The 25,879-nt window shown below is 36.7% G+C and overlaps 1 protein-coding gene across 1 annotated transcript in view; it reads left to right on the top strand.

The window, feature by feature from the left end:
• The first annotated feature begins 4,356 nt into the window (after positions 1-4,356).
• The window catches only part of LOC132267323 (uridylate kinase PUMPKIN, chloroplastic), a 31,969-nt gene continuing 10,446 nt past the window's right edge, over positions 4,357-25,879 (top strand). The window contains exons 1-3 of the mRNA XM_059768469.1: positions 4,357-4,708; positions 22,353-22,500; positions 22,609-22,662. Of these exons, the coding sequence (XP_059624452.1) occupies positions 4,491-4,708; positions 22,353-22,500; positions 22,609-22,662 (420 nt within the window). The 5' untranslated portion in view covers positions 4,357-4,490. The remainder of the gene's footprint in view (positions 4,709-22,352; positions 22,501-22,608; positions 22,663-25,879) is intronic.

Raw genomic sequence — 25,879 nt, forward strand, 5'->3', positions numbered from 1 at the left:
CTTCAGTTTTACTTTGATTCAGTTTGGGATTTTTATATTAGGGGTCCACTAGAGATGGATTCCCGAGTTGTTAAAAGATTGGAGATTTTGGATTGTAGGATTTTAAGTTATTAATATTTTAAGGTTTTTATTGAGGATTTCTTTTATAGTATCTTTCCGCTTATTCTTTTATTTCTTAAATCATTTTTTTGTAATCTGTGTTCATTTAAAATACTTTAATTGTTTGATATTCCCTCGGGTTTGGGCCTGGGCCTGATCAGCCCGTGTCTCGGATCCGAGGGGTATCACACTTTTGGGCTTATTATTTTTATTGGCTACAATGAATTAATAATTGGCCCGGTCCATGGACCTAATTAAATTAATTCATAAATTAATTTCTACTCCACTAAAAGAAATTAATTGAACTCCAATTAAACAATAAATAACCTCTAAATCAATGTTGCACTTTGACCCTTCTATGCATAATTAGTTATCGGATAAATAATGTCATCAATCCGACTACTTAATTAATATATTTATTTTGGTACCTTTGATTATTTCTGACTCAATCACAATAAAACATTTGTTTGACAAAAATAATAATTTAAATAAATAAATATATAATAAATCATTTTGTCTAAAAACACACGAAGGCCTTCGAATTTACTTTATGATCAACCATAATCAATACAAAATAAATACAAGTAGCAATGGTGTAAATATCGAAAATATAACCCTCTAACTATTAATTACATAACTATCCAAAGTGTCGGTTTAAGGATTCCGAAGAATCTGCCGAACAAATCAAAGCAATTATTAATTAATAAAAGAGTCTATAATTTTCTCATGCTTAAGAGTCAAATACCATGACGGTGATAGGGAGCAATTGCATACGACGGCTCTCGCAATATATCTCAACCTAACGCGGATCCAGTTCAAATCTTAATTAATTATGAGTCCATCCATAATTACCGACTATGAACCATTTATAATTACTATTTATATATCATGCATTGATTGCCATCATATACATATATATAAATATTTTTTTGTAATCACAGGGACACTATCAATTTCATAGTGAATCGGAACATAATACATTGAATTCACCAATTATATAATTCATAAATATTTCAGATATGTCAGGAACATATGTTACTATAATCTAAATAGGAATTTGCTATACCAGGGCATATAAACCCCAACAGTTTGATAAGTGATGCTATGAAAAGAGGATGATCAAGTTTGTTGGCATTTAAATTCAAAACGTGGAGTTTTGAATTTTAACATAGTGGAGGTTGCAACTGCCATTTAACAACCTTCAACTGCCGTGAGATGTTTATAAATCAATGGAGAGATTTCGTGCAAAGGATCGATCAAACATCTAAATTTACTTTCTTACAATGTAGCCTTAGGCTTTATTTGGTTAGATAGAATCAACTAGAAAAGAAAGAAAATAGAAAATTTTAAATTTTTTTTATAGTTTGGTTAGATAGAAAAGGAAAAATTCTAGAAAATTAGGATTCTTGTAACCCTTTATTTTTTCCAAAATATTTCCTTCACAAAACACTGGGAAATATTTGTGAAAGTATATTTTTTTATTTAGTGTTCCTATTTTACCCAACAACTTCCATTAATATTATTTTACCCAACAATTTCATTTTATATTTGAAAACAACAACATTTTTTTACTAGGTTTCAAAGAATTGGAATCCACTAACAACTTTATCATTGATAAATTTTTAATTAACTTGACTTCCATTTCTAATTGTTTTTCATCATGAATAATAATAATTCAAAAGATCTAAATTAATTGAAAACTTCATCATTTTTTAATATATTTTATTACTAATTCTTAATTTTTTATTATTTTATAAAATAAGAGTAATTTATGTATCCAAACTATAATATGATATTTTTCTACAATTTTCTTGAATAAATTTTCTTCCTAACCAAATACATACTAGAAAATCAATTTTCTTTTCATTTACTTCACTTTTCTTTTCATTCTCTAGTTATTTTCCTTTCTTGCTATTTCCATTTAACCAAACAGAGCCTTATTCTTGTATAAGAATTATATAAGAAGAATAGTGATACTTGTACTGATTTGTTACAGTGAATTACCTAACTGAATGTTTCTTATTGATTATTGGATTAATTACAACGATACCCCCTGAGGTTTGACATATTGATAGCCATATACAACTTAAATATTTTTTTTGGACAAAGACACCCCCTATGATAATTTTGATCCAAACAAATCTTTAAAACATTAGAAATGACGAGATTGCCCTTTAAAATTTAATTCATTTTTATTGTGAAATATCAAAACTCATAAAAAGTCAAATTTACCTTTATATATGAACATTATATACATTATTGCATATATATATATATATATATATATATATATATATATAAGGAAGAGCAGCAGGAAAGAGAGAGCACCAAATGGCACTAGTCGCCACCACCCTCATCGACGTTGGCATTAGCCGCCACCACCCTCATCGATACCACCACACCCAATTCTCCAACCTCCGCCCACCACCTAATTGAAGATAACCTATATATATATATATATATATATATATATATATATATATATATATATATATATATATATAAGGAAGAGCAGCAGGAAAGAGAGAGCACCAGATGGCACTAGCCGCCACCACCCTCATCGACGTTGGTATTAGCCGCCACCACCCTCATCGACACCACCACACCCAATTCTCCAACCTCCGCCCACCACCTAATTGAAGATAACCTAAGAAAAAACCCACTCCTTCAATTTCACCCACCACTGCCCTCGATGTCACCCACCACCACTCTCACCACTGCCTTCGATCTCACCCACTCACCACTGCCTTCGACTCGTACCATCTCTCATCAACCACGGTGCTGCCACCGCCACTATCTCTCATCAACCACGGTGTTGCCACCACTACCATTTCTTTGCACCTACTGCCACAACCACCATCTCGTCGAATTGTTCCACCTCTTACCACCATTACTCATCACCGTCATCGTCCACAACTAGAGCTACGACCACCCCCAAGTTTTGCTTATTCCCTTTCTTACACACACACACACACACACACACACATACATATACATAGATAATTGAAATTTCTTCTTCCTTCTCTTGCACACACACACATACATAGATACATATACACAGACGCGCACACATAACCACACCCCACCAAAAAATTGCACAGAAATTGGGGTTTTGTAATTTCTCCATCAAAATGAGGACAAATAATTGAAATCGCCACCACCACAACCACATATCTAAGCGCAAACGAGCCATCACTGTTGAGGACGATGACAACGACTCAACCTTCCTCGACCTTTGCCTCATCAAAGCTATCAACATATCCCAAAACGGCGTCGTAGGGCTATGATATCTCTCTCTTTCTATTTTGTATTTTGTGATATTTGATAACTCTATTTCAAGCACCATGGTGTTGGGTGTGGTGGCGGATATGGTAGGGCTATGAAATGGGTGGTGGTCGGTGTGAACTAGTCGTGGCGGGTGTGGTGGCTGTTGGTTTGGTTACTAGGGTATTTTGGTTAGTTAAAAAGAATTGTATTGGATAAATTGGTAATTGAATGTGTCAAAGAACAATAATGTCAATTCACAATGTGTAATGACCATTGGGGTGTCTTTATTAACTTTATCAAACCTAAAGGATGTCTTCGTCCAAAAAAGAGTTAAGTTGTATATGGATGTCATTATAGCAAGCCTTAGGGGTGTCATTGTAATTAACTCTTGATTATTTATGTAGAATATAAGTAAGTGGAGGGTCCTACTTCTTGCATAAATGATCAATTAAATTAAATTAAATTTGTTTGGTAATTCATTGCAACAAATCGATACAAGTATTATTTTTTTAAAAATTCTTACAAGCTCCTGAAAAATTTAAGGCCAAACAATCTTATAAAAATTTGTCATCAAATTAGCAGACTAAGACTCGGGGATTTTATAGTTTTTCACTAAATTATTAAAAAAATCACAATAAACATAATAAACATGGTAAGTTGATTGGGCTTCTTTAAGGGGGAGGTCCTATGCAATTGCGTAAGTTGCCTAGGGTTTGAGCCGCCCTTAGCGGCTATTCTTTGGACTTCTATAAATGACACGCTTATTTGAGTGTTAAATGGTTGAAACGTCAAATATATAGATATATATATAAAGGAAATAGTACTATCGAATAAAGGAAATAGAAAAAGAAAATATTTTCGTAAGAAAAAAAAATTTGGATTTTTCAATTCTCATTCAGGCACGCAGGAGATATTATTATAGAAATAGCACTTTCCACCAGAAAACGACATAATCTAAAAAATCCATAAATGAAGAGGAGAAATCACAATTTTTTATTTTTGTGAAAATAATGATTAAACAAAGCGTCCATAAATTGAAAGCAAGTCTGGCAGTGCGAATTGATAACTCGTTGTGGGGATTATTACCTGTGTGACTCCTCTTCTGTTTTCGGTTTTAGTTTCTGATGGCGCTATCTACTTCCTTTGGCCGCCCCATTTTATCTCAAAACACCGTCTCTCCTCAATTTTCTTCATCTTCACCTTCACCTTCCCCTTCTCTGTGTATCTTCAAACCCCACCATTGGAACCTAACGATGATGGGCTATCAGAGCTCGTATGGACGAGTGGTAATTAATTGCTCTTCTTCTGAAATGGGTTCCACCTCAGACTCCATGAATATCAGGTATCAGTGCTCACTCTTCACTCTTCATGTATGTGTATATGTGTTATGCATTCATAAGGTATGATGTTGTGTTTATGAGGGGTAATGGGTTGTTTATGAACTCTGTAAATGATTATGGGTTTTGGGTGCTTGTTAAATTTACTGTATGAAATGGTTTGAAATTTCAGGTTTTTCATGACTTTTGAGCTGGTTTTTGTGAAGAATATTTAACTTATTCAAAGAAAATTGCTCTTGTTTTATTTGAGTATCCATGATATATGAAAAATGCACATGGCCGTCAAGGTTTTGAGAATGGAATGAATGTGGGACTGGTATATGTTCGTATTTCAGAAGTGATATTATTTGATTTGCTTGGTAATTAAGATTGCAAGAGGAAGGACAACAAGGATAGTTAATGGTGTGTCAATAAGGAAGTATTTAAAAAATATATATACACACTAATACACACACAGGGGTCTCTCAAAGTTAGAACCAAGGTTGTTCTAGTGAGTGATGACTTCTGTATTTGACAATGATATCCTTGACTGGGAAAGTACCAGATCGAGGTTTCTAGATAGCCAAAAAATTGAGGGGTCCCTGTTTCTCTGAAAGTTGGCACTCAATGTCAGGTGGAAGGTGCTTTTAATCATTTTGAGGAGTGGAATTGTTATGAGCAAATTGCATGTATTATTGTGCTATAAATATAACAAATTTATGTTTGTGAAAATGGACTTTAATCCAACTACTATCTGTGTTGTGGCTAATATGTTTAGATTCGTAATTGTACAGATGGTTTATTTTGGGTACGTTTGTGCAAACCGAATGTTTATTTTGGTCAACTGCAACTGGATGCAGTTTGGAAAAACACAAATCGCTGTATTGCCAGACACAAAATTGTGGTTTGGTTAAAGCTGCTTAGGATTTTTTCTGGCCTAAAAACAGCTTTTAAAATGTGGATTTGGGAAAAATTTCCCCCCTTTGTCCTTGCTCTTCATGGTTTTTAAATTTATTTCAGTAATGTCCACCACATAAACCCACACCAAACCCCTATTCGGCTTGTCTTCCTCTCTTCTCTCTCTGTTGTGTCTGGCATATGCTATGGAATTCAAATGCAGCCACTTTCCACTAGCTGAAACTGACTCAGATATCATTTACCTCTCCGATAGCCATGTTTGTGATAATCTCAAGATAATTTTTCTTTTTTGCTTGATAGATTGATGTGGTTTTGTTTTGGGTAGCCTATTTTCATGTTTAAGATTTTGAAAAACTATATATAATTAGTTTTAAACTTTTTATGTAGTCTACAATGGCAATGTTTTCCTTTTAGTATTTTGTTGCTTTGTTGGGTTATTTATCTTGAGCTTATCTGAGCAAACTTAGATGTTATCAACCAGTCAAGTAATCACATATCACAAGTTTAAAATTCACATTTCAATGTTATTAATAACTTTTATATGCATCCAGCGAACAAAGAGTCTATTAGTTCTAATGGGCGACAACATTTCATGAACATAGCAGCCGAACACAAAATTGATTACCAGTAGAATCACATATGCGTAACAATCAGTAGAATCGCATATAAAATTGACTTGTAAACTTTGTTAATTTTTTTTGGTTTTCACAATCGTGGTCGGGACAGGAGAAGGAGATCAATGTTTGTGATCAACTTTAGCCGGGGGAGGTCAGAAAGAAATTTATGGTGGCAGGGGGAATTAGGGAGAGGTGTTATGAGGTTTTATATTAAGAGTTGAAAAATAAGTAAATAGGAAATTTAATGAGAGATAAATATTGTAAGTGAACGATTGGTAACTGTGAGAGGGTTTGGAACTGAGAGTTACTTCCCTATCACATGCTTTTCATGAATTTGAGTTTACTTGTACAAATGTATTAAAAATATCATCAATTAGATAGTCCTATATATATATATATATATATATATTTGGTAAATAAAGTATCCTTCTCCTGAAAAAAAAAAAACATGTACGTAAAAAGACCATCAATGAAACATATAGTAAGGATTTTTCATGTGATAATTTGAACTCTCATTATTTCATCATAAACATTTCATTTTGTAAGTCCATTTAGCAAAGCTCTATAACTTTTTATTATTTGAGTGTATATTTGCTCATCAAACAGTGAAAAATAAAAAAATTGTAATCTTTTTCTCCATTGACCTAAACTTCAATATAAATTTCATATCCCATATGAAATCATCTTTCTAAATTCAACAAAATTCGTTAAAAATCTTTACGACACAAGAAAAGTCACTGCTTTAGCATTCACGTCAATTATGTTATGTCTGTTTATTCTGCACCCATGTGAAAACAATCCTTACCAGCACTGCAGCTGTCATTGTTATTTAAAACCTTGATTGGAACTAAAGCAAAGTAAAAATGTATGGTAGAGAACAAGTTCTTAATTCGTTGCCCTTGTGCTTGAATTGGTGTTTTTGGATGGAGAAGAACTAGTGCATTTTAGAAGGATTAGAGTTGCTTGTTGTGAAGTTAAAACATTTTCTGGTGAGCTTCTTGTACCATTTGTCATTGGCTATAATAAAGTTACTCAGTTCCAGAGAAGCCTTTACTAATTTTTGGGAGAGCCATAATTGTAGTTCTTGTGTAGGTTGATCTCCATTTTGTTCAAAGCTTATGCATGCTATGTACATCCCCTCCAAAACTCTTTGATGGATTAGTTTATCTGTCACAAAGAACTACTGTTTCCTTTTCATTTTTTTGGTTCACTTTTTGAAACATACTAGACTATCTTTCAAACCCCCCCTTCTCTCCTCCACACACACACACAATCTCTCTTTCCCTCCTTCGCCACTATTCGAGTTCTTTACAAAATTCTCACGGATATTTGTTTCAATTAGCTATTGGAGTGAGTTATTCAACTTATTCCAAGGGACTGACATCTGCAGCACTTGTCCTTATCTTTCATAAAAATTAGCTAGCCTCTGGAATGTGAAAGGCAGAGCTTTTGGTATAATGAAGTTCTCTTAAGCAGGGTTAGATGCCTGAGATAATTGCAGTTTGCTATTGAAATGGGCCTCATAGCCTACATTCCCTGACTTTCCCAGTTAGGGGAATTTATGCAGGGTTGGTTGCTTGTTGCATGAGTAGACTTCACAACCAATAGCATCAAATTCATTACTTGCCAACTGGTGCAAACCAAGTTCCATGGCAGGTTTCTATGTCATCATCACCTAGTATCTTAAGGAATGTCACATCAGTTTAGAGGGTTAACATCAGAATGGAAGAATAATTTTAGAGCTTGATGAGAAATAGATATCTATAGAGATGATTTATTTAGCTGGAATTGAGATTGCAGGTTCAGCTGCATGTACAGTACAATGGAATTATAACCCCCATTGAATAAGGAAGGAAAAAAGAAGATAAGAAGAAACCTGGAGTCAAAATAATAATAAAAAAAAGAACTCCAGAAACATGATTGAGATCATGTTTATTGTGTGTTCAACAATTTGATCTGTCAATAGAAATAAAATAAAATAACAAAAAGATAAGAAGAAACCTGAAGTAAAAAAAAAAAAAAAAGTAAACTCTAGAAACATGATCGAGATCAAGTTACATATTTAACAATTTGATCTGTTAATAGTTGAGAAATGTATACTTTTTCCTCACTATAAATGGTCGTGCTGGTTTTCTCCCTCTCCCTCTCTCTCTCTCTCTCTCTCTCTCTCTCTCTCTCTCTCATTTTTTTTTTGGGCAACTTTTCTTGTTCATTTAAGTATTTACTTAGAGTTGAGACAATGCGCCCTCCTGAATAAGAAAAAGAAAAAGAAATGTTTAAGGTTAATCAGGAAGAGTGTACCCACCTATAACCTATGTAAATGGTTTTCTTGTTCACCTAAAGCCTTCACATCTAATTTAAAAACTGCTGAGGTTAAAATTTGTTCTCCATTGCTGCTTTGAGGAGTGGTTCCTCTCATTATATTGTATGATTATGTCCAAAGAAATCATAGGTGGTTTGAGTTCTGTTATCATGCCTCAACAGTGTCTCTCCATCTCAATCTTGTTATAATTTTGTTTCATATGTTGCCTTCTTTATTATCGATGTTTTCTACACGTGTTGGCAAAAGTTCCAAATCGAATTCCATGGTCTTGCTTATGACTCTCCACAACGCTTGGGTTCTATTCACCACACAAACATAAAAAATGCCATTAACTAGGGCTTGTCGTGGCCATTCAAGATGTTGGAAGGGGGAGAACAGGCATTATTTTGCAAAAAGTGGTTATCAGGCTTAAATCTGTTTGTCATACTTGTACACACAAATTTCGTAGTTTGCAAATAAAATAACGAAAGATGGGGCAAATAATAATTTTATTAATTTATGAAATTTGAGTACAATCCTCTGAGGTATTCTTTGCAAAAGAAAGAAAATATTCTCTGATTCGATCTCCTTTGTTGGTTGGATCCAAGGCTGTTGGAGCTTGATCTTAAATCCGGCTATTGACAATCTTCTTCAAGTATTTGTAGTTGAGGAAGACTGCCGATGATTTTTGATCGAGGGTTGACGAAGCTTGATCTCGAACAGTGTTGTTTGATGATTCTTCAAACTTGTTGAATTGCAGGGAAAGAACGGAACGATTTTGATGTGCTTGTTGTTCTTTGTTGAATTTGCGGAAGAATGGCACTGTTTTGATGTGTTGCTTGTTCTTTGTTGAATTTGAGGAAGAACGACACGACTTTGGATTGGATGTGCTTGTTGTTCTTCGTTTTCAGAGAATTTGTTGAATTTGTGGAAGAACGACACGACTTTGGATTGGATGTGCTTTGGTTGTGCTTATTGCTCTTCTTTTTAAAGGATTGGGTGTTGGGGATGAATGTCGGCTCTGTATTTTACTCTGGATTTCTGGACTTCTGAGTCTCTGAATTTCTGCACTTCTGAGTCTCTCAATTTCTGGACTTCCTCTTCCTCCATGCCTCTATTTATAGGCTTTTTGGATTAATAGAATAATGACATGTGTCCTCTCTTGATAAAGACATAATTATAACTGGGCCGAGTCGGTTATATTGTGATAATTATCCATAAAAATAATTATTTCAAATATATTTTATTAGGAATAATTATCTTTTGGGCTGGACTAATTAAATAATTTAAGTTGACCAAGTGTCGACACACAAAAATGGCAACCTAGGTGGCAGCCACTTCGGCGTTGACATGGGCAATGAAAAGAAGACAATTTGACCAACTCATGGTCCAATTTTAGGTCGACACATGGCAATGATAGATGATGAACAAAATTCTAACATGTGGACATTAGAGGAAGCTACACTTGTGCTAGTTGAAATATTACACATGGCAGAATTAAGAAGGGACAGCTGGCCATTTTAGTTCAGCCAGATAATAGGGACAGCTGGCCATCTTAATTCAACCACGAATAAAGCCTTGTTTGAGCCTAGAATGAAATTAGCCTATGAATACCTTAATGGATAAGGTAGTTCCTATAATTAAGGAGGCAATTGGCCAATAAAGTTTGCACGTAGAAGAACTCTTACAAATTACAAGGGAAGTGGGCCAAGTACTTGCTAAAGAAGGTGGGATAAGTTGGTTCCTAAATTTAAGGAGAAAGTCAGAATTTTTGTCAACTATAAGCACCAAGAGAAGTCTTATTTTAAAGGGAATGATGTTGTTGTTGCAGAACGTGGTATAAACATATATATACATTTATATGTATATATATATATTCGAACAAGCAGGCAAGGATGTGGGACATATGGCATCGCTGGAAGAAGACAGCAGTTCGTGGGTCTGGAAGTTGAACTTCTGCCGCTGGCAATGGGAATTCTTGGATAGTTTGCTTCCTATAATCAAGGAAGAGATTGGCTTAACAAGTTGGACATGTATGAAAACTGCTATGAACTACCCAACTCAGTTTAGAAGTCCCTATTAACAAGGAGTTCAAAATCAAGGAACAGCTAAGGAAGGTGGTTCCTAAATTCTAGGGATAATGGGATCGTGGTTTGTTGCAATGGACAAATTCTATTTCAGAAAAGGAATAAATCAGCAATAATTTAAAGATGTGGTACACACACACACACACACACACACACACACACACACACACATTTTCAGATAAGCAGTTGAAGGAACGTGGGATACATGGCAGCAGTGGAAGAATGAAACAGTTCGTGGGTCTGGAAGTTAGGATTCTCTCATTGGACATGGGATAAGTGTCTTGTAAAGAAGAAATAGGCAGTTACTTTATAGGACATGGGTCCTTCTTGTAAGGCTTGTAATGCCTATAAATAGTGTACTTAGGACTACATTTCAAACTCTCTCAACGACATCAATCAACATTCAATACCTTGTATTTCAATTCAAGCAATTTCAATACTCAATACAAGTCCTTTCAATTCCTTTACATTCATGCACTTACTTTCAGTATTGCATTTCAATTTAATAGATAGCATTGTAGTCTTAACTAAAAGTCCTTTCATTGAAGGCAAATCCAAAACCTCACAATTGCTTGATCATTCCAAAAGGATCTTCCTTTTTGTTTGACCTCTCTGAATCTTCCGAGATTCTGGAACGCCTGCACATTCGAAGTGTCCCAATTTTGTGGAAACACCAAGTTTGGCCAATTAAATATGAGACCCATATTTGATGGACCAACTTGCAAAGGAAAAAGTCCATGAAATTTTAATGTCTACAACACTGAAGTTTTATCATTAAACCAAGCAATTGCCCTTATAGTTCTTGAAATTTTTTCTAAGGTTCTCCACTTGGTCTTATGTCTGAAGCAAAAAAATGTCATTTTTTGTTTAAATCAAATTTTTTGTGTTAAAATTGAAGCACAGTGGGATTCATGAGGATTTGTACAATATTGTATGAGTTGTCACGTTGTACAGTATTGTATGAGTTGTCACACGTGTACAATTAGTATTGTATGAGTTGTCACACGTGTACAATTAGTATTGTATGAGTTGTCACTTCCCTTCATTACCATATATAGAATTACCATGTATAGGGTTTAGTTCTCCACTCACCTACTCCCGTAGCTTATCCTATATAAACACCATTGTGTTATTGTATGACTCACTCAATAAGATATACGTCTTCATGTATTCTCTTTCTCTCTCTCTCTCTCTCTCTTTCAACATGGTATTAGAGCGGAAATCAATCCCTCTTTAAATATTTTTTTAGTCTTATTCAGACTCCTATCTTGATTTCATCTTGGCTTTCTCTCTGCAATCTCTCCTCAGTGATCTCAGTTCTCGTCTTGGCAATCTCTCTTGGATCCCTCCTCGGCTCTCTCCTCGATAATTTCTCTCAGGTTCATCTCAACTAGATCTTGGTTCTCTTATCTCGGCTCCCTCTCGCTACTATATCTCATTTGTTCGGCAGCTCTTGTGATGGATACTAAGGAATCCCATCTTCTTGGGTCAATCACCATCACCAAACTGAAAGGCTCGAACTACCTTCAATGGTCTCAAGCCATAGAGGTGTTCTTACGGGCTCGAGGAAAACTGTCTTATCTTAAATCAACCAAACCCACCAGTGATGAAAATATTATTGAGGCTTGGGAGAAAGAAGATGGACTTGGTTATGAAACAGCTTGGAGCTTGAGATCTACAACAACGTGTCATTCCTAGAATCTGCCAAAGATATCTGGGAAAATCTCGGGGACATGTATTCTTCAGAGAAGAATAATTCTTGTTTTTATCAGTAGTACCAGGATATTTTTAATCTCTAGCGGGGAGATCATTCTGTTGAAGATTATTACTCAGAACTGAAGGGCATGTGAGAAGAATTGAATATCTACCAACCATTGACTACAGACATAGAACAACAAAAACGACATAGGGAGGAGTTTCGGGTTGCAAAATTTTTATGTAGACTTAAACCCGAACTCGCTCGGATCAGTTCGCAGATTTTGTCTGGAAAAGAGATACCCACATCAAGTGAGACTTTTGCTTGAGTTCGAAGAGCATCTATTCATGCCCCTGTGATTGAGAAGGATAACCACACTGCTCTTGTTGTTCCTACTGAGCGACATGATACATACTCGTGGCGGCAGAGGGGGTCGCAACAGCAAAAAGTGTACTCATTGTGGCTGAAACAATCACTATGTTGACTTCTGCGGGGCTCTTCATGGTAAGCCAGCTTGGGCTAATCAAGCTTCGGTTTCGGAGGAGACTACTCCCACTCTTGCGAATGAACAAGCCGTTCTCTCTAAAGTCGATTGTGATTCTCTGGTAAAGCGTGAGCGTGCAAATCAGCCCTTCTCCACCGCTACTAATGTTACTTCAGGTAATACGTGTCTCTATGCTTCATCTTCTATACCTTGGATCATTGATTCAGGGGCATCTGATCACATAATAGGTAACCCATATCTTTTTTATGATATTTCTCATGTTTTCTTACCATCGGTTGTTACTATAGCAAATTATGCCAAATCACCTGTTCATGGAATTGGTACTTTCCACACTTCGGGTCTCACTTTTTCACCAGTTTTATATATCCCTCAATTTCATTCGATTTATTGTCAGGTCGCAAAATCATATCAGATTTAAATTGCTCAGTTACTTTTTCTCCTTCCTGTTCCGTCTTTCAGGATCTCAAGATGAAGAAGACGATTGGTGGGGGGTTTGAGAAGGATGGTCTTTACTTTCCAGCTAACTACTGCTCTGACAGCCTACATTCCACCTCCCATTCAGCTTACTAGTGGCATTGCCGCCTTGGACATCCCTCTTCAAATAGTCTTCGAGCCTTGGTACCTTCTTTAGTTGATTTTTCTAAGTTTAATTGTACTACTTCCGAACTTACTAAACATCGTCGGGCTACTTTTAAGTCTCGTTTTGATTAAAAAAGTTTAAAACCTTTTGAGTTACTACATTCGGATTTTTGGGACCAGCTCGTACTATTGGTTTATTTGGTGCTCGTTATTTTGTGTTATTTATTGATGATTATTCACATTTAACTTGGGTTTATATTCTTAAAGATGGATCTCAAGTATTCTCTGTTTTTCAATCCTTTTATGCTGAAATTCAAAATCAGTTTGATGCAAAATTACTTGTTCTTAGAAATGACAATGCCCTTGAATATAAACTTAATGTTTTTCAAACGTTTCTTGAGTCAAAGGGCATTATCCATCAAACATCTTGTGTTCATACCCCCTCAACAAAATGGAGTTGTTGAACGGAAGAATGGCCCACTCCTAGCTATCGCTACATTTTTGGGCAGATGCAGTTCTGGTTGCTACTTATCTTTTAAACCGCATGCCTTCTAGGGTCCTTCAAGGAAAATCACCCTTCCAAATGATGTTTTCTGACAAAAATCCTTTTTCCATTCCTCCAAAGGTGTTTGGGTGTGCCTGTTTTGTTAATAATCTAAGCCCGGGACGAGACTAATATATTTTCTTAGGTTATTCTCGCACTCAAAAGGGATATAAATGTTACAGTCCAACTATTCGTAAACAATTTGTGTGTGCAGATGTAACTTTCTTTGAGGATGTTCCTTATTATTCCCAGGAAGGCAGTCGTTTGGAGGACTCTATTCTTCAAGAGTCTATTCTTCAAACTCCAGTTTTTTATTATGACATCCCACCAGCTCTTCGTGTCTATGCTCGTCGCAGGAAAAGAGTAGTTAATCATGTTCCAACGACTGAAGAAGTAAACCAGCCTTGCCACTTCCACCAGTTGCTTGGAGATTCTTCCAGCTCTCCGGACTCTAATCTTGATTAACCTATTGTTGTTCAGAAAGTTAAACGATCTTGTATCAATCACCCTATCTCCAATTTTGTATCGTATAAAAAATTGTCTTCCTCCCTTTAAGCTTTTTCTTTGTCATTATCCTCTATTGCTCTTCCTAAGTCCTATAGGGAGGCACTTGCTCATCCAGGGTGAAGGAAAGTTATAGAAGAAGAAATAAACGCTTTAAAATTGAATTATACTTGGGACCTTGTTTCTAAGCCGATACTCAGGTTGTTGGTTGTCGTTGGGTTTTTACTGTAAAATAGAAGCTTAATGGTACTGTTGACTGTCTCAAAGCTTGAATTGTTGCTAAAGGCTACACTCAGACTTATGGCCTTGATTATACTGAGACGTTCTCTCCTGTGGCCAAACTAAATTCTATTTGTGTGATAATCTCTCTTGCAGCTAATCTAGACTGGCCACCTCATCAACTTGATGTTAAAAATGCCTTTCTTCACGGTGACCTTACTAAGATGGTCTATATGACTTAACCACCTGGGTTTGAGTATAGGGGGAGTGTGTATGTCATCTCAAGAAGTCTATCTATGGCCTCAAACAGTCCCCTCGTGCATGGTTTGATAAGTTCAGTAAAGCAGTGGTAGCTCATGGTATGACCAAAAGCCAGGCTGACCACTCTCTCTTTTTTAAGAAAACGAAACGGGTATTGTGATTCTTGTGGTGTATGTAGATGATATCGTTATTACAGACAATGATAAAGATGGGATACAAGTTCTAAACCATCACTTGAGTTCTAGCTGGCTTACCAAGGATTTGGGCAAACTTCGGTATTTTCTAGGAATTGAGGTGGCTTGGTCAAAACAAGGCATTAGTCTTTCTTAGCGGAAGTATACTCTTGATCTTTTACAGGATACTGGATATCTTGGTTCGAAACCTGTAGCTACACCCATGGAGACTAATGTAAAACTTAAGGTGGATGATGGTGACCCACTCGATGATCCAGAGATGTATCGGAGACTTGTAGGTAAACTTATTTACCTCACAATCACTCGTACAGACATCTCTTATGCAGTCAGTGTTGTGAGCCAGTTCATGACTAGTCCTCGGGTACCTCACATGGAGGCAGTTGTACACGTCTTGAAGTATCTTAAGGGTGCTCCGGGACGTGGTCTGCTTTATCGATCTTCTGGACATCTCTGGATTGAGGGATATAGAGATGTAGATTGGGCGGTTCTCCTTCTGATTGATGGTCCACCACGGGTTATTGCACCTTCATAGGAGGAAATCTAGCAACTTGGAGGAGTAAGAAACTGTCAGTTGTGGCTTGTTCCAGTGCTGAAGCAGAGTATTGTGCCACGGCACGCACTGCTTGTGAAGTTACTTGGTTGAAAACTCTTTTACAGGAACTTGGGATTTCAGTCCAGTACCCAATTCCTCTCCATCGTGACAATCAGGTAGCTATTTATATTGTTAGCAATCCAGTCTACTATGAGAGGACTAAACACATTGAAGTAGATTGCCATTTTATTCGATCTAAAGTTGACTTAAATGAGATTGTTACACCTTTTTTCCTTCTGGTAGACAACTGACAGACATCTTCACTAAGGCGCTTCCCAAGAACTCTATTGATTCCATATGTAGCAAGACGGGAGTTATTGACATTTACTCTCCAGCTTGAGGGGGAGTGTTGTACAGTATTGTATGAGTTGTCACGTTGTACAATATTGTATGAGTTGTCACACGTGTACAGTTAGTATTGTATGAGTTGTCACATGTGTATAATCAGTATTGTATGAGTTGTCACCTACCCCTCATTACCATATATAGAATTACCATATATAGGGTTTACTTGTTCTCCACTCACTTATTCCCGTAGCTTCTCCTGTATAAACACCATTGTATTATTGTATGACTCACTCAATAAGATATACGTTTTCATATATAACACAGAAATTGGGAAAAATTGAAGTATATTTCATAACTTTCTAATACAAAGCAGCCCGACCTTTATAGGCTGAATACAATCAGATCAGAATCTAGTAAATTAAGGAATATACAACCAAATCCCTAAGATCAGGAAATAAAATAAGTCAACCTAAACTTTAATACACCAGCTATATTAGCCTATAATTAGTACAAAATCAGACGGTTAATACTTTCCAAATTTATCTAACAATTACATAAATCAAGTAATTCTCCAACACTCCCCCTCAAGTTGGGGAATAAATATCTTCCATCCCCAGCTTGCAGACAATTCTTTGAAATGCAGGACTGGCTAACCCTTTGGTTAGTACATCAGCTAGTTGTCCTCTTGTTGAGACATACGGAGTGCAAATTAGTCCATTATTGAGCTTTTCCTTTATGAAGTGGCGATCAACTTCCACATGCTTGGCGCGGTTATGTTGCACTGGATTATGTGCAATATTGATGGCTGACTTGTTATCACAATATAACTTCATCGGCCTCTCAACTGAAACTCCAAGATCCTTCAGGACTATTTTCAACCATAATAATTCACATATTCCTAAAGCCATGGCACGAAATTCAGCTTCTGCACTTGACCTTGCAACTACTGGCTGCTTTTTGCTCCTCCATGTAACAAGATTCCCACCTAGGAAGGCACAATAACCCGAGGTTGATCTTCTATCTGACACTGAACTTGCATAGTCCGAGTCTGTGTAAACTTCTAAGTTCAAGCACAATCCTCTCTTGAACAATAAGCCTCGACCTGGACTAGATTTTAGATATTGCAGGGTTCTGTATACTGCTTGGAGATGTACTTCCTTTGGGTTGTGCATAAATTGGCTCACTACACTAACTGCATAGGCGATGTTAGGCCTGGTGTGAGACAAGTAGATTAATCTTCCAACAAGTCTTTGATACATTCTTTTGTCAACTGGCTCATCATCAACAGCTTCTCTAAGCTTATGATTCGGTTCAATGGGAGTCTTCACGGGCTTACAGCCTATCTTTCCTGTTTCTTTCAGTAAATCAATCACATACTTTTGTTGTGAGACGAAAATTCCTTCTTTGGAGCGAGCAACTTCAATTCCCAGGAAGTATTTCAGCTTGCCTAGGTCCTTTATTTCAAATTCCGTGGCCAGCTTACCTTTAAGAGTTTCCCTTTCAACTTGATCATTGCTAGTGATAATAATATCATCTACGTATACAATGAGGACTTTAACTCCCCCTGAGTGTTTTATGAACAGAGTATGATCACCTTGACTTTGTTTGTAACCCATTGCTGACATTGCTCTTGTAAACCTGCCAAACCAAGCCCTGGGGGATTGCTTCAGTCCGTATAGTGCCTTCCTTAGTCTGCATACCCTATTCTTCTTCGGAAAACTGAATCCTGGAGGAGCTTCCATATATATTTCTTCTTCAAGATCTCCATGCAGAAATGCATTTTTTACATCAAACTGCTGTAAAGTCCAATCAAAGTTAGTAGCCAAAGACAATAAAATTCTTGCTGTGTTCATTTTTGCCACTGGGGCAAAAGTTTCTTGATAATCAACACCAAAGGTCTGGGTATATCCTTTTGCTACTAGCCTCGCCTTGTACCTTTCAAGAGATCCATTTGCATTGAATTTTACTGAAAACACCCATTTGCATCCCACAGTTTTTTTTCCCTTTGGTAATTCGATCATCTCCCAAGTCTTGTTCTTTTCCTGTGCGCCCATCTCAACTTTCATGGCTTGCTTCCATTCCCTGCTGTTTAATGCCTCAGACAATGTTTTAGGAACGGTTATTGAGTTTAGATAAGTAAGGAAGGCTCTATGTGAGGGAGATAATTTTTTAAAGGAGACAAAATGAGAGAGTGGATGTTGTGTACACCTTCGGGTACCTTTTCGAACTGTAATGGGTAGTTCTAAATCAGTCTCATCAAACACAAGAGTGGAATTGTTTACCTGATTAGTGTTTTTCTCTTGAGTGGTTTCTGTCCCAAGCATAGGTTCTGACTTTTGGGCTTACTTCAGATTAGTCTTGCCTCCCTTCCTTCTCGAAAAAACTTGAAGTGGTTTAGTGACTACTGGATTGATTGATGGAGTTGGATTTTTAGGAGGAGATTGTGGTTGAGATTCAGGAGATGTCACACTTGGATTTTGAAGTGGAGGAATATCAGAACTGGGATCGGAAGTAGGTAGTGAAACCTGGGAATGAATGTGATCCGGACTTGGAGAAGCCGCGGTAAGAGGGGAACCAAAGGAAACCGAGGCAGGAGCGGTTGCAGAACTTGGACTCAAAGATGGTGGTGACAATTTGGGCATAAGATCGAAATCGAGGACATCTGCATCATCATCCTTTTCATCACTTGTTACCTCCCCCTGAGGAGAAGGATGATGAAAGAAACTCTCATGTTCAACAAATGTGACATCAATTGAAATGTAGGTTTTCCGAGTAGGCGGATGGTAACATTTGTAACCTTTTTGAGTTGAAGAGTAACCTATAAAAATACATTTAAGTGCTCGGGGATCAAGTTTGCTTCGATTGTGTGCATGAACATAAGTAAAGACAACACACCCAAATACCCAAGGAGACAACCTGTTTGGAGTAAGGAAGTCTGGAAAATGATGTGAAAGTATTTCCCAAGGACTTCTAAACTCTAAGACTTTGGTAGGTAATTGGTTGATGAGATGAGTGGCTGTGAGAACGGCTTCCCCCCAAAAATATTTTCGAACTTGTCTTTGAAAAAGAAGAGCACAGGTAGTTTCGAGAAGATGTCCATTCTTTCTTTCGGTCACCCCATTTTGTTGGGGTGCGTCAATGCATGAGGACTCATGAACTATTCCCTCCTGATTCAAATATGGTAAAAGAATTTGGTTAAAATATTCTCTCCCGTTGTCTGTCCTCACCCTTTTAATTTTCACCCCAAACTGTGTTTTTATCATGTTATGAAATATTGGAAAGATATTGGCTACATCAGATTTTTGCTTTATGAGAAAAGTCCAAGTAACCCGCGTACAATCATCTATAAAAATGACAAACCAACGTGCCCCAGAATAATTAGCAACCCGTGAAGGACCCCAAACATCACTGTGCATCAAATAAAAAGGAACTGATGATTTATTATTGCTCAAAGGAAAGGAAACACGTTTGTGTTTGGCAATTTTACAAATATCACAATGAAGTTGTTTCAAATCAACATTTTTAAACAAAGAAGGAAACATAAGACTGGGAGTTCTAAAGGAAGGATGACCAAGCTGAAAATGATGAAGGAGAATTTTGTCTTTATTTGTGGAGGAATCAGACATTAGCACAGATGAACAACCAACTCCAGTACTCACTTTTCCACTCATGGGCTCGAGACAGTAGAGACCATCCTTTTCTTTAGCATGCCCAATCGTCTTCCCCAAAGCTCGGTCCTGAAACACACATGAATTTTTTGAGAAAATAAGAGTGCAGTTCATATCCTTGGTGATTTGTTTGACAGATAAAAGATTGGTTGTCAATTTGGGCACATGTAAAACATTTTTAAGACACAAGGAAGGTCCTAAGGATATGTCCCCCTGTCCTGCAACAGTGACTAAATTCCCATCAGCTATGGTGATCTTTTTATTACTAGGGCATGGTTTATAAGAAGAAAAAGATTGGGATGAGTTGGTCATATGGTTGGTTGCCCCTGAGTCGACAATCCAAGAGTGTGGGTGGATTAAAACATTATCTGGGACACTAAGAGCATGAGAACCAGAATACATACCAGAAAGTGCTAATGAATAGGCACCTGTAGGTTCTTCGAGTGAATCAAGAAGGGATCGGAGGCGATCAATGTCTTCCTTACAGAATTCTCTACTGCTGGAATTCGGTTGATCACTGGTATTATTAGTGCTATTTTGTGCAACGTGGGCTTGTCCCTTTTGCTGCCAGCTTCTTCCTCCGGAATTCCGGTTTGACTGATTCATGTTTTGTGGCCTTCCATGTAGCTTATAGCAGGTGTCCTTCGTATGACCAGTTTTCTTGCAATAGTTACATACTAGATTCTCTTTGAATGTCCTCTTCGGGTCAGATTTCTTATAATCAGTAGTAGCTGAAGACTTCTTCTCCAAAGTTTGCTCACTAGCAGCGGTTGTAAGGAGTGCCGATCCTTCCAATGGTTGCGAATCCAACATAACTCCTCTCCTGCTCTCTTCAGCACGAATAGTTGCGATTGCTTCATTTAGGGAGGATAATCCTTTCCCCAAAGTCTGAACTCTTACAGTATCGAATTCCCGATTAAGGCCTGCTAAGAATTCAAAGATTCGGTCTTTTTCTATGAAAGCCTTCAACAACACAGCATCCTCGTTGTTCTTCTTCTCGAGAACCTGGTAATAGTCCAACTCGTACCACAAATTTTTCAGGGTGTTGGCATACTCTGTTATAGTCTTGTTCCCTTGTTTTGTAGCAGCTAGCTTCACCTTGATCATGTACACTTGGGCTGCATCATTTTTCTTCGAATAAGTTTGTTTGATCGCCTCCCATATCTCTTGAGCGGTTGTCAAAAACATGACAGTATCACTTATGTCGGGTACCATAGCATTCCATAGCCATGACATGACCATTGAGTCTTCTTCGTCCCAACCAGCAAACTTTGGATCTTCCTTCTTAGGCCCTTTTCCAAGAAGATGGTTGAGCTTGCCCTTCACGTTTAGAAAGGTTTGAACAAGTTGAGACCACTTTAAATAGTTCGTTCCATTCAGCCTATACGCAGCTTGAATGGTCTGTAGATCTCCAGGAACCTGTTGTTGGATTGTAGGCTCTTCCGATTGAGAGCTGGTTTGTGTAACCTCTGACATCTCGTTTTTTTTCTTCTGTAAAAAACTAAACTCCAAGCTGTTATGAAATCTGTAAATGATGAAATATTTTATCCCAGAAAGAGCACCTAGGGCTCTGATACCATAACACAGAAATTGAGAAAAATTGAAGTATATTTCATAACTTTCTAATACAAAGCAGCCCGACCTTTATAAGCTGAATACAATCAGATCAGAATCCAGTAAATTAAGGAATATACAACCAAATCCCTAAGATCAGGAAATAAAATAAGTCAACCTAAACTTTAATACACCAGCTATATTAGCCTATAATTAGTTCAAAATCAGACAGTTAATACTTTCCAAATTTATCTAACAATTACATAAATCACGTAATTCTCCAACAATATATTCTCTTTCTCTCTCTCTCTCTCTCTCTTTCAACACTTCTCATATTACAGATTGGCGTGCTACTCATCTAATATTTTTTGCAAGTCGAATAATAATCAGAATACTTACATGAGAAGATCAGTGGGAGTTCACTGGGGACATATCTGATCTCCTCGCTTTGATTTAACAAATTAAAATTCTAAATATGCCCTTTCTATATGCTATCTAGTTATTTTACGTGGTTTTTCTATTTTTGATATTTATTTTGTGTATAGTTTAGGATTGCAAAATGAATTTCAAAATATGAGATGTTGGACGAGAAAAAATGTGCAGTTCTCAATCCCAGGCTATGATTTTGTCCCTTAACTACATATTTTTCTTTGCAAGCATCATATGTTGTTCTTTGTGCTATAAGTACTGAATAATGTTCACCTTGAATGTTTATTGTTGGAGGACTTGATGCCCTTAAAACTGTAGAAGATTTGTTTCTCTTGATTCATCTCTCAGTTTGAATTATGTGAGACAAGTATTCATTGATTTTCTGTGTAGTTGTTTAAAGAAGAGATAATGATCAATATTCTTTCTTCAGACTACATAGGTCATGATTCTGTGAACTTTGCCTTGGGTATTTTCTCTGTTTTCCATTTGGAATTTTAGACATTACATAATAATTCTCTTTCTTGAGATCACTTAAATACTAAAAGTCTTGAATGTTGGACATTTTTCTCCATAAACCGTTGGATTTAGATGTTATACGACAATATTTTATTTTGCACACAATTACATATTCTATCTTTGGATATTTTGCTTCTGACACTGCATTTTGGTGCTATCTTTTGGTATCTGCTTTATTAATTTCATGGTTTTAACAGGCAGTCTCAATTATCTTCTATATCTCCTTTTGGTATGAAATTGAATGAAGCTAGCACATCCAAACCCTCGTATAAATGGCAGAGGGTGTTGCTTAAAGTGAGTGGAGAAGCACTTGCAGGAGATCAAGCACAAAATATTGATCCAAAGGTCAGAATATGAAAGAAAAACATGCTTAACACTTTGGGATATCTTTACTCTTTTGATGGTTATGGGAGTCCTTTGATGGTTACAAGAGGCATCTATGTTCCAATGTAGGTTACAATGGCCATTGCAAGGGAGGTTGCATCTGTGACTCGGCTTGGGATTGAGGTAAATCTTTATCCCCTGCTTCTGGATAAGAAGTCTACCAATTATTGTATAATTTTAGATTATGAACTATTTTCATGTTTAATATTGGCAATAAAACTAGAAAGCTGGAGAAATGCGTTACAATCAAAAGGTTTAAAAATTGATAGGACTAAAATGAATTATATGGAATGTAAATTTAGTAAAGACCTGGATATTGATATTATATTGATCACATGCTTCCAAACCAAAAGATTATTCACAGTGACCATTTTTTTTTTCATAAGCAGGTATTGTATTGACCTCAAAAGATTTGGCAATCAGTACAAAGGGATCAGTGGGGGCATTCCCCTACATTACAAAATCAGACATAACAGAAAAATACCATTTCCAGTACATTGCAAAATGAAACCCACCCCATGCTCCTACTACATACAACCCAAAGCATCCAGCAATCTAAACCCATCAGCGTCAATCACTTGAAACCAAGTGGTTCTAGCAACCTCCACAGCAGATCTAACTGTGCCCTGATGATATCTCACCTCTCCCCCCATAAAGCCCATAAAACAGCAGTGAAAACCAGTTTTGTGAATCTAGCCCTGCTAGTATCCACCCTTGTATTCTGCATAAACCAGTCTAGCAACTGAGCAAAAGAATTACACACAGGAAGTGTCCAACCCATCAAGTCTGCAAACCAGGTTCAAACAGTCTTAGCAAAAGAACAGGTAACTAACAATTTGTCTCTTGAATCACTACCATCATGACAGAATGAGCACACAGCAGCCAGCTTAAGCCCCTGATGCGACCCGAGCATGTGCACAAAATAATGCACAACACTTTGAGTTTGGACATTAGTGTCAAGTGGGCATCATACTTTAAATTTATAAACCGCTTAACACCTATTCTATGTAGTATGAGTGAGAAGGGATTGTCCCAAGAGATTATACGTGTTGGAATTTAATTTTGACTCTAATGTATCAACTGATTGCAAAGGAGGGTTGGGTTGGTTGATTACACTAATGTGCAATGTAATTAAAATGCAAGTAAACTAAACTAATGAGAGATAGGGATTTAAGAGATATGAAGAGAGGTTTAAGGGTGTTGGAATCACCACTAAGCTCGTATAATTAACTACTTGATTTCCATTAATGGGGAATACATGGTTGCAATCTAGATGTGGCCACGAACATAAACACAATTTGCATGTAAAAAGTGTGGACTATCTAATGCAAGTTTGAATTGTTTACCTAACTAACAAGTAAACTAAGTGTACAACAACCCACCAAGACAAAGGCATAATCCATCAATTAGTTACATAGTTATTAAAAGCCCAAGGCGCATCGAGGCACTAAAGGTCCCTTGGAGCTTAGGCGCGAGGCGCACGGCGAGACGCCAGCCTGAGTGATGTGAGGCGCACAAGTAAAATTTTAAAACAATAATTCTTAGCAAAAATAACACAATTAAACAATGAACATCCAATAATAAAAACACTAAATTAGTCTAAATATATCACAATTAAACCAATAAAGCAACTAGAAAAATAGAACAATTAAACTAATAAAGCTATTTATTCATAAGAAAGATTCAAAAAAAGTAAAACATAAACCAATTAACCATATATTATAAATTTATACTTGATGTCTTAAGCAAAAGCTATCATTTGACTCCAAAATAGATCCATCAAAAGATACTTAGTAGCCTACCAAATCTATAAAGTATCATAGTCAATACTTAGTAGCCTACCAAATCTATAAACCAAGAAACAAAATATCAGTTTCAGTTTTGAGTTTTGACAAGGACTCCTAAAACCAAAGTTACCAAACAATCTTAAGGGACCTAAATATCATCCTCTTCACCAAACAACATAGTCTCATCATCGTCCCCATCAAAAGATTTGTAACTCTCAGCATCTTCTTCCTCTTTTGTGTCCTCAGAGTTTACCTCGTCATCATCTATGATTCGTAGTGAAGACGAGCATGAAGGTGTTGTCCTCTTTGTTGCCCTTGGAGCTTATCTTGATCTTAAATTATGGCTGGACTCTCCAGCCCCAGTAGCTCTAGCAACTGCACCCCATGTCAAAGAGTCATCTTCAAACACTAACTCATTTTCGGCATCTACATCTTCATCCATTATTCTAACCAACCAACCAACCAAGAAGTTGAAAATGATGGGAAAAAATACAACGAGAAAAAAAAATACAGGCCAGAGAGAAAAAAAAATATATATATATATATATATATATATAGCAAGACACGGGAGAGGTGTAGATGAAGAAAAAGAAAGAAGAAAAAAAAACAGAGACCCACAAGAACAAACACAGAGATGGAGAAAAAGATAGAAGAAAAAAAAATAAAAGAGACCCAGAAAAAGAAAGAGCTAGAAAAACACAAAACCAGATATATAGAAAGGAGGAAGAAAAAAAGAGAACCAGAAGAACAGAAACAGAGATGGAGAAAAAGAAAGAAGAAAAAAAAAAAAAAAAACAGATACGGAGAAAAAGATAGAAGAAAAAAAATAAGAGACCCTGAAAAAAAAAAATATACCAGTCTACTAGAGACCCAGAAAAAGAAAGAAGAAAATCAGAGAAATAGAGAAGAAGAAAAAAAGAGACTTAAAAAAAAAAAAAAAAGGCGAGATATAGAGATTAGAGCAAATGAAGAGAGAGAGAGAAGAGGAGAACTGGAGAAGGAAAAAAAAAAAAAAAAACACAAAACTGACCTGTTAAGTTGATTCGGTGATTCCTGGCCGGATGGAGGCAACTGGTAGCCCTCTCCTCTTCTCTTCTCTTCTCTCTCTCTCTTTCTTTCTCTCTTCTCTCTCTTCTCTTCTCTTTCCCACTCCCTCACTTCTTTATTTCTGCTGCAGCCTTTGCTCTTGACTGATTTGTTTTGTTGACTATTGGGAGACAATGGGTTGCTAAGTCACAAGAAGACAAATTTTCATTTTGTACTTTAAGTTTCCATTTTGTACTTTCAGTTTCCAAAAGCTGTAACCATATATATATAATAATATAAAGTAAACAAGCAAACACAAAGTACACGTAATACATCAAAGAAAACACACAAACAAATTATAAAAGGAGCACAGAATATATGAAGCGCGCCTCTTAAAATATCCAAGGCGCAACCCAGGCGCGCGCCTAGTGAAGGTCGTTGCGTCTGGGCTAGCATGAGGCGCATAAGGTGCGCCTGTAGGTGCCTTAATAACACTGATTAGTTAACAAATGTATCTAATGAGAGCT

The sequence above is a fragment of the Cornus florida genome, unplaced genomic scaffold, assembly GCF_030987335.1.
Source record: "Cornus florida cultivar Cherokee Brave unplaced genomic scaffold, ASM3098733v1 CherokeeBrave_3.0.0_Hap2_Chr07, whole genome shotgun sequence".
NCBI lineage: Eukaryota > Viridiplantae > Streptophyta > Magnoliopsida > Cornales > Cornaceae > Cornus > Cornus florida.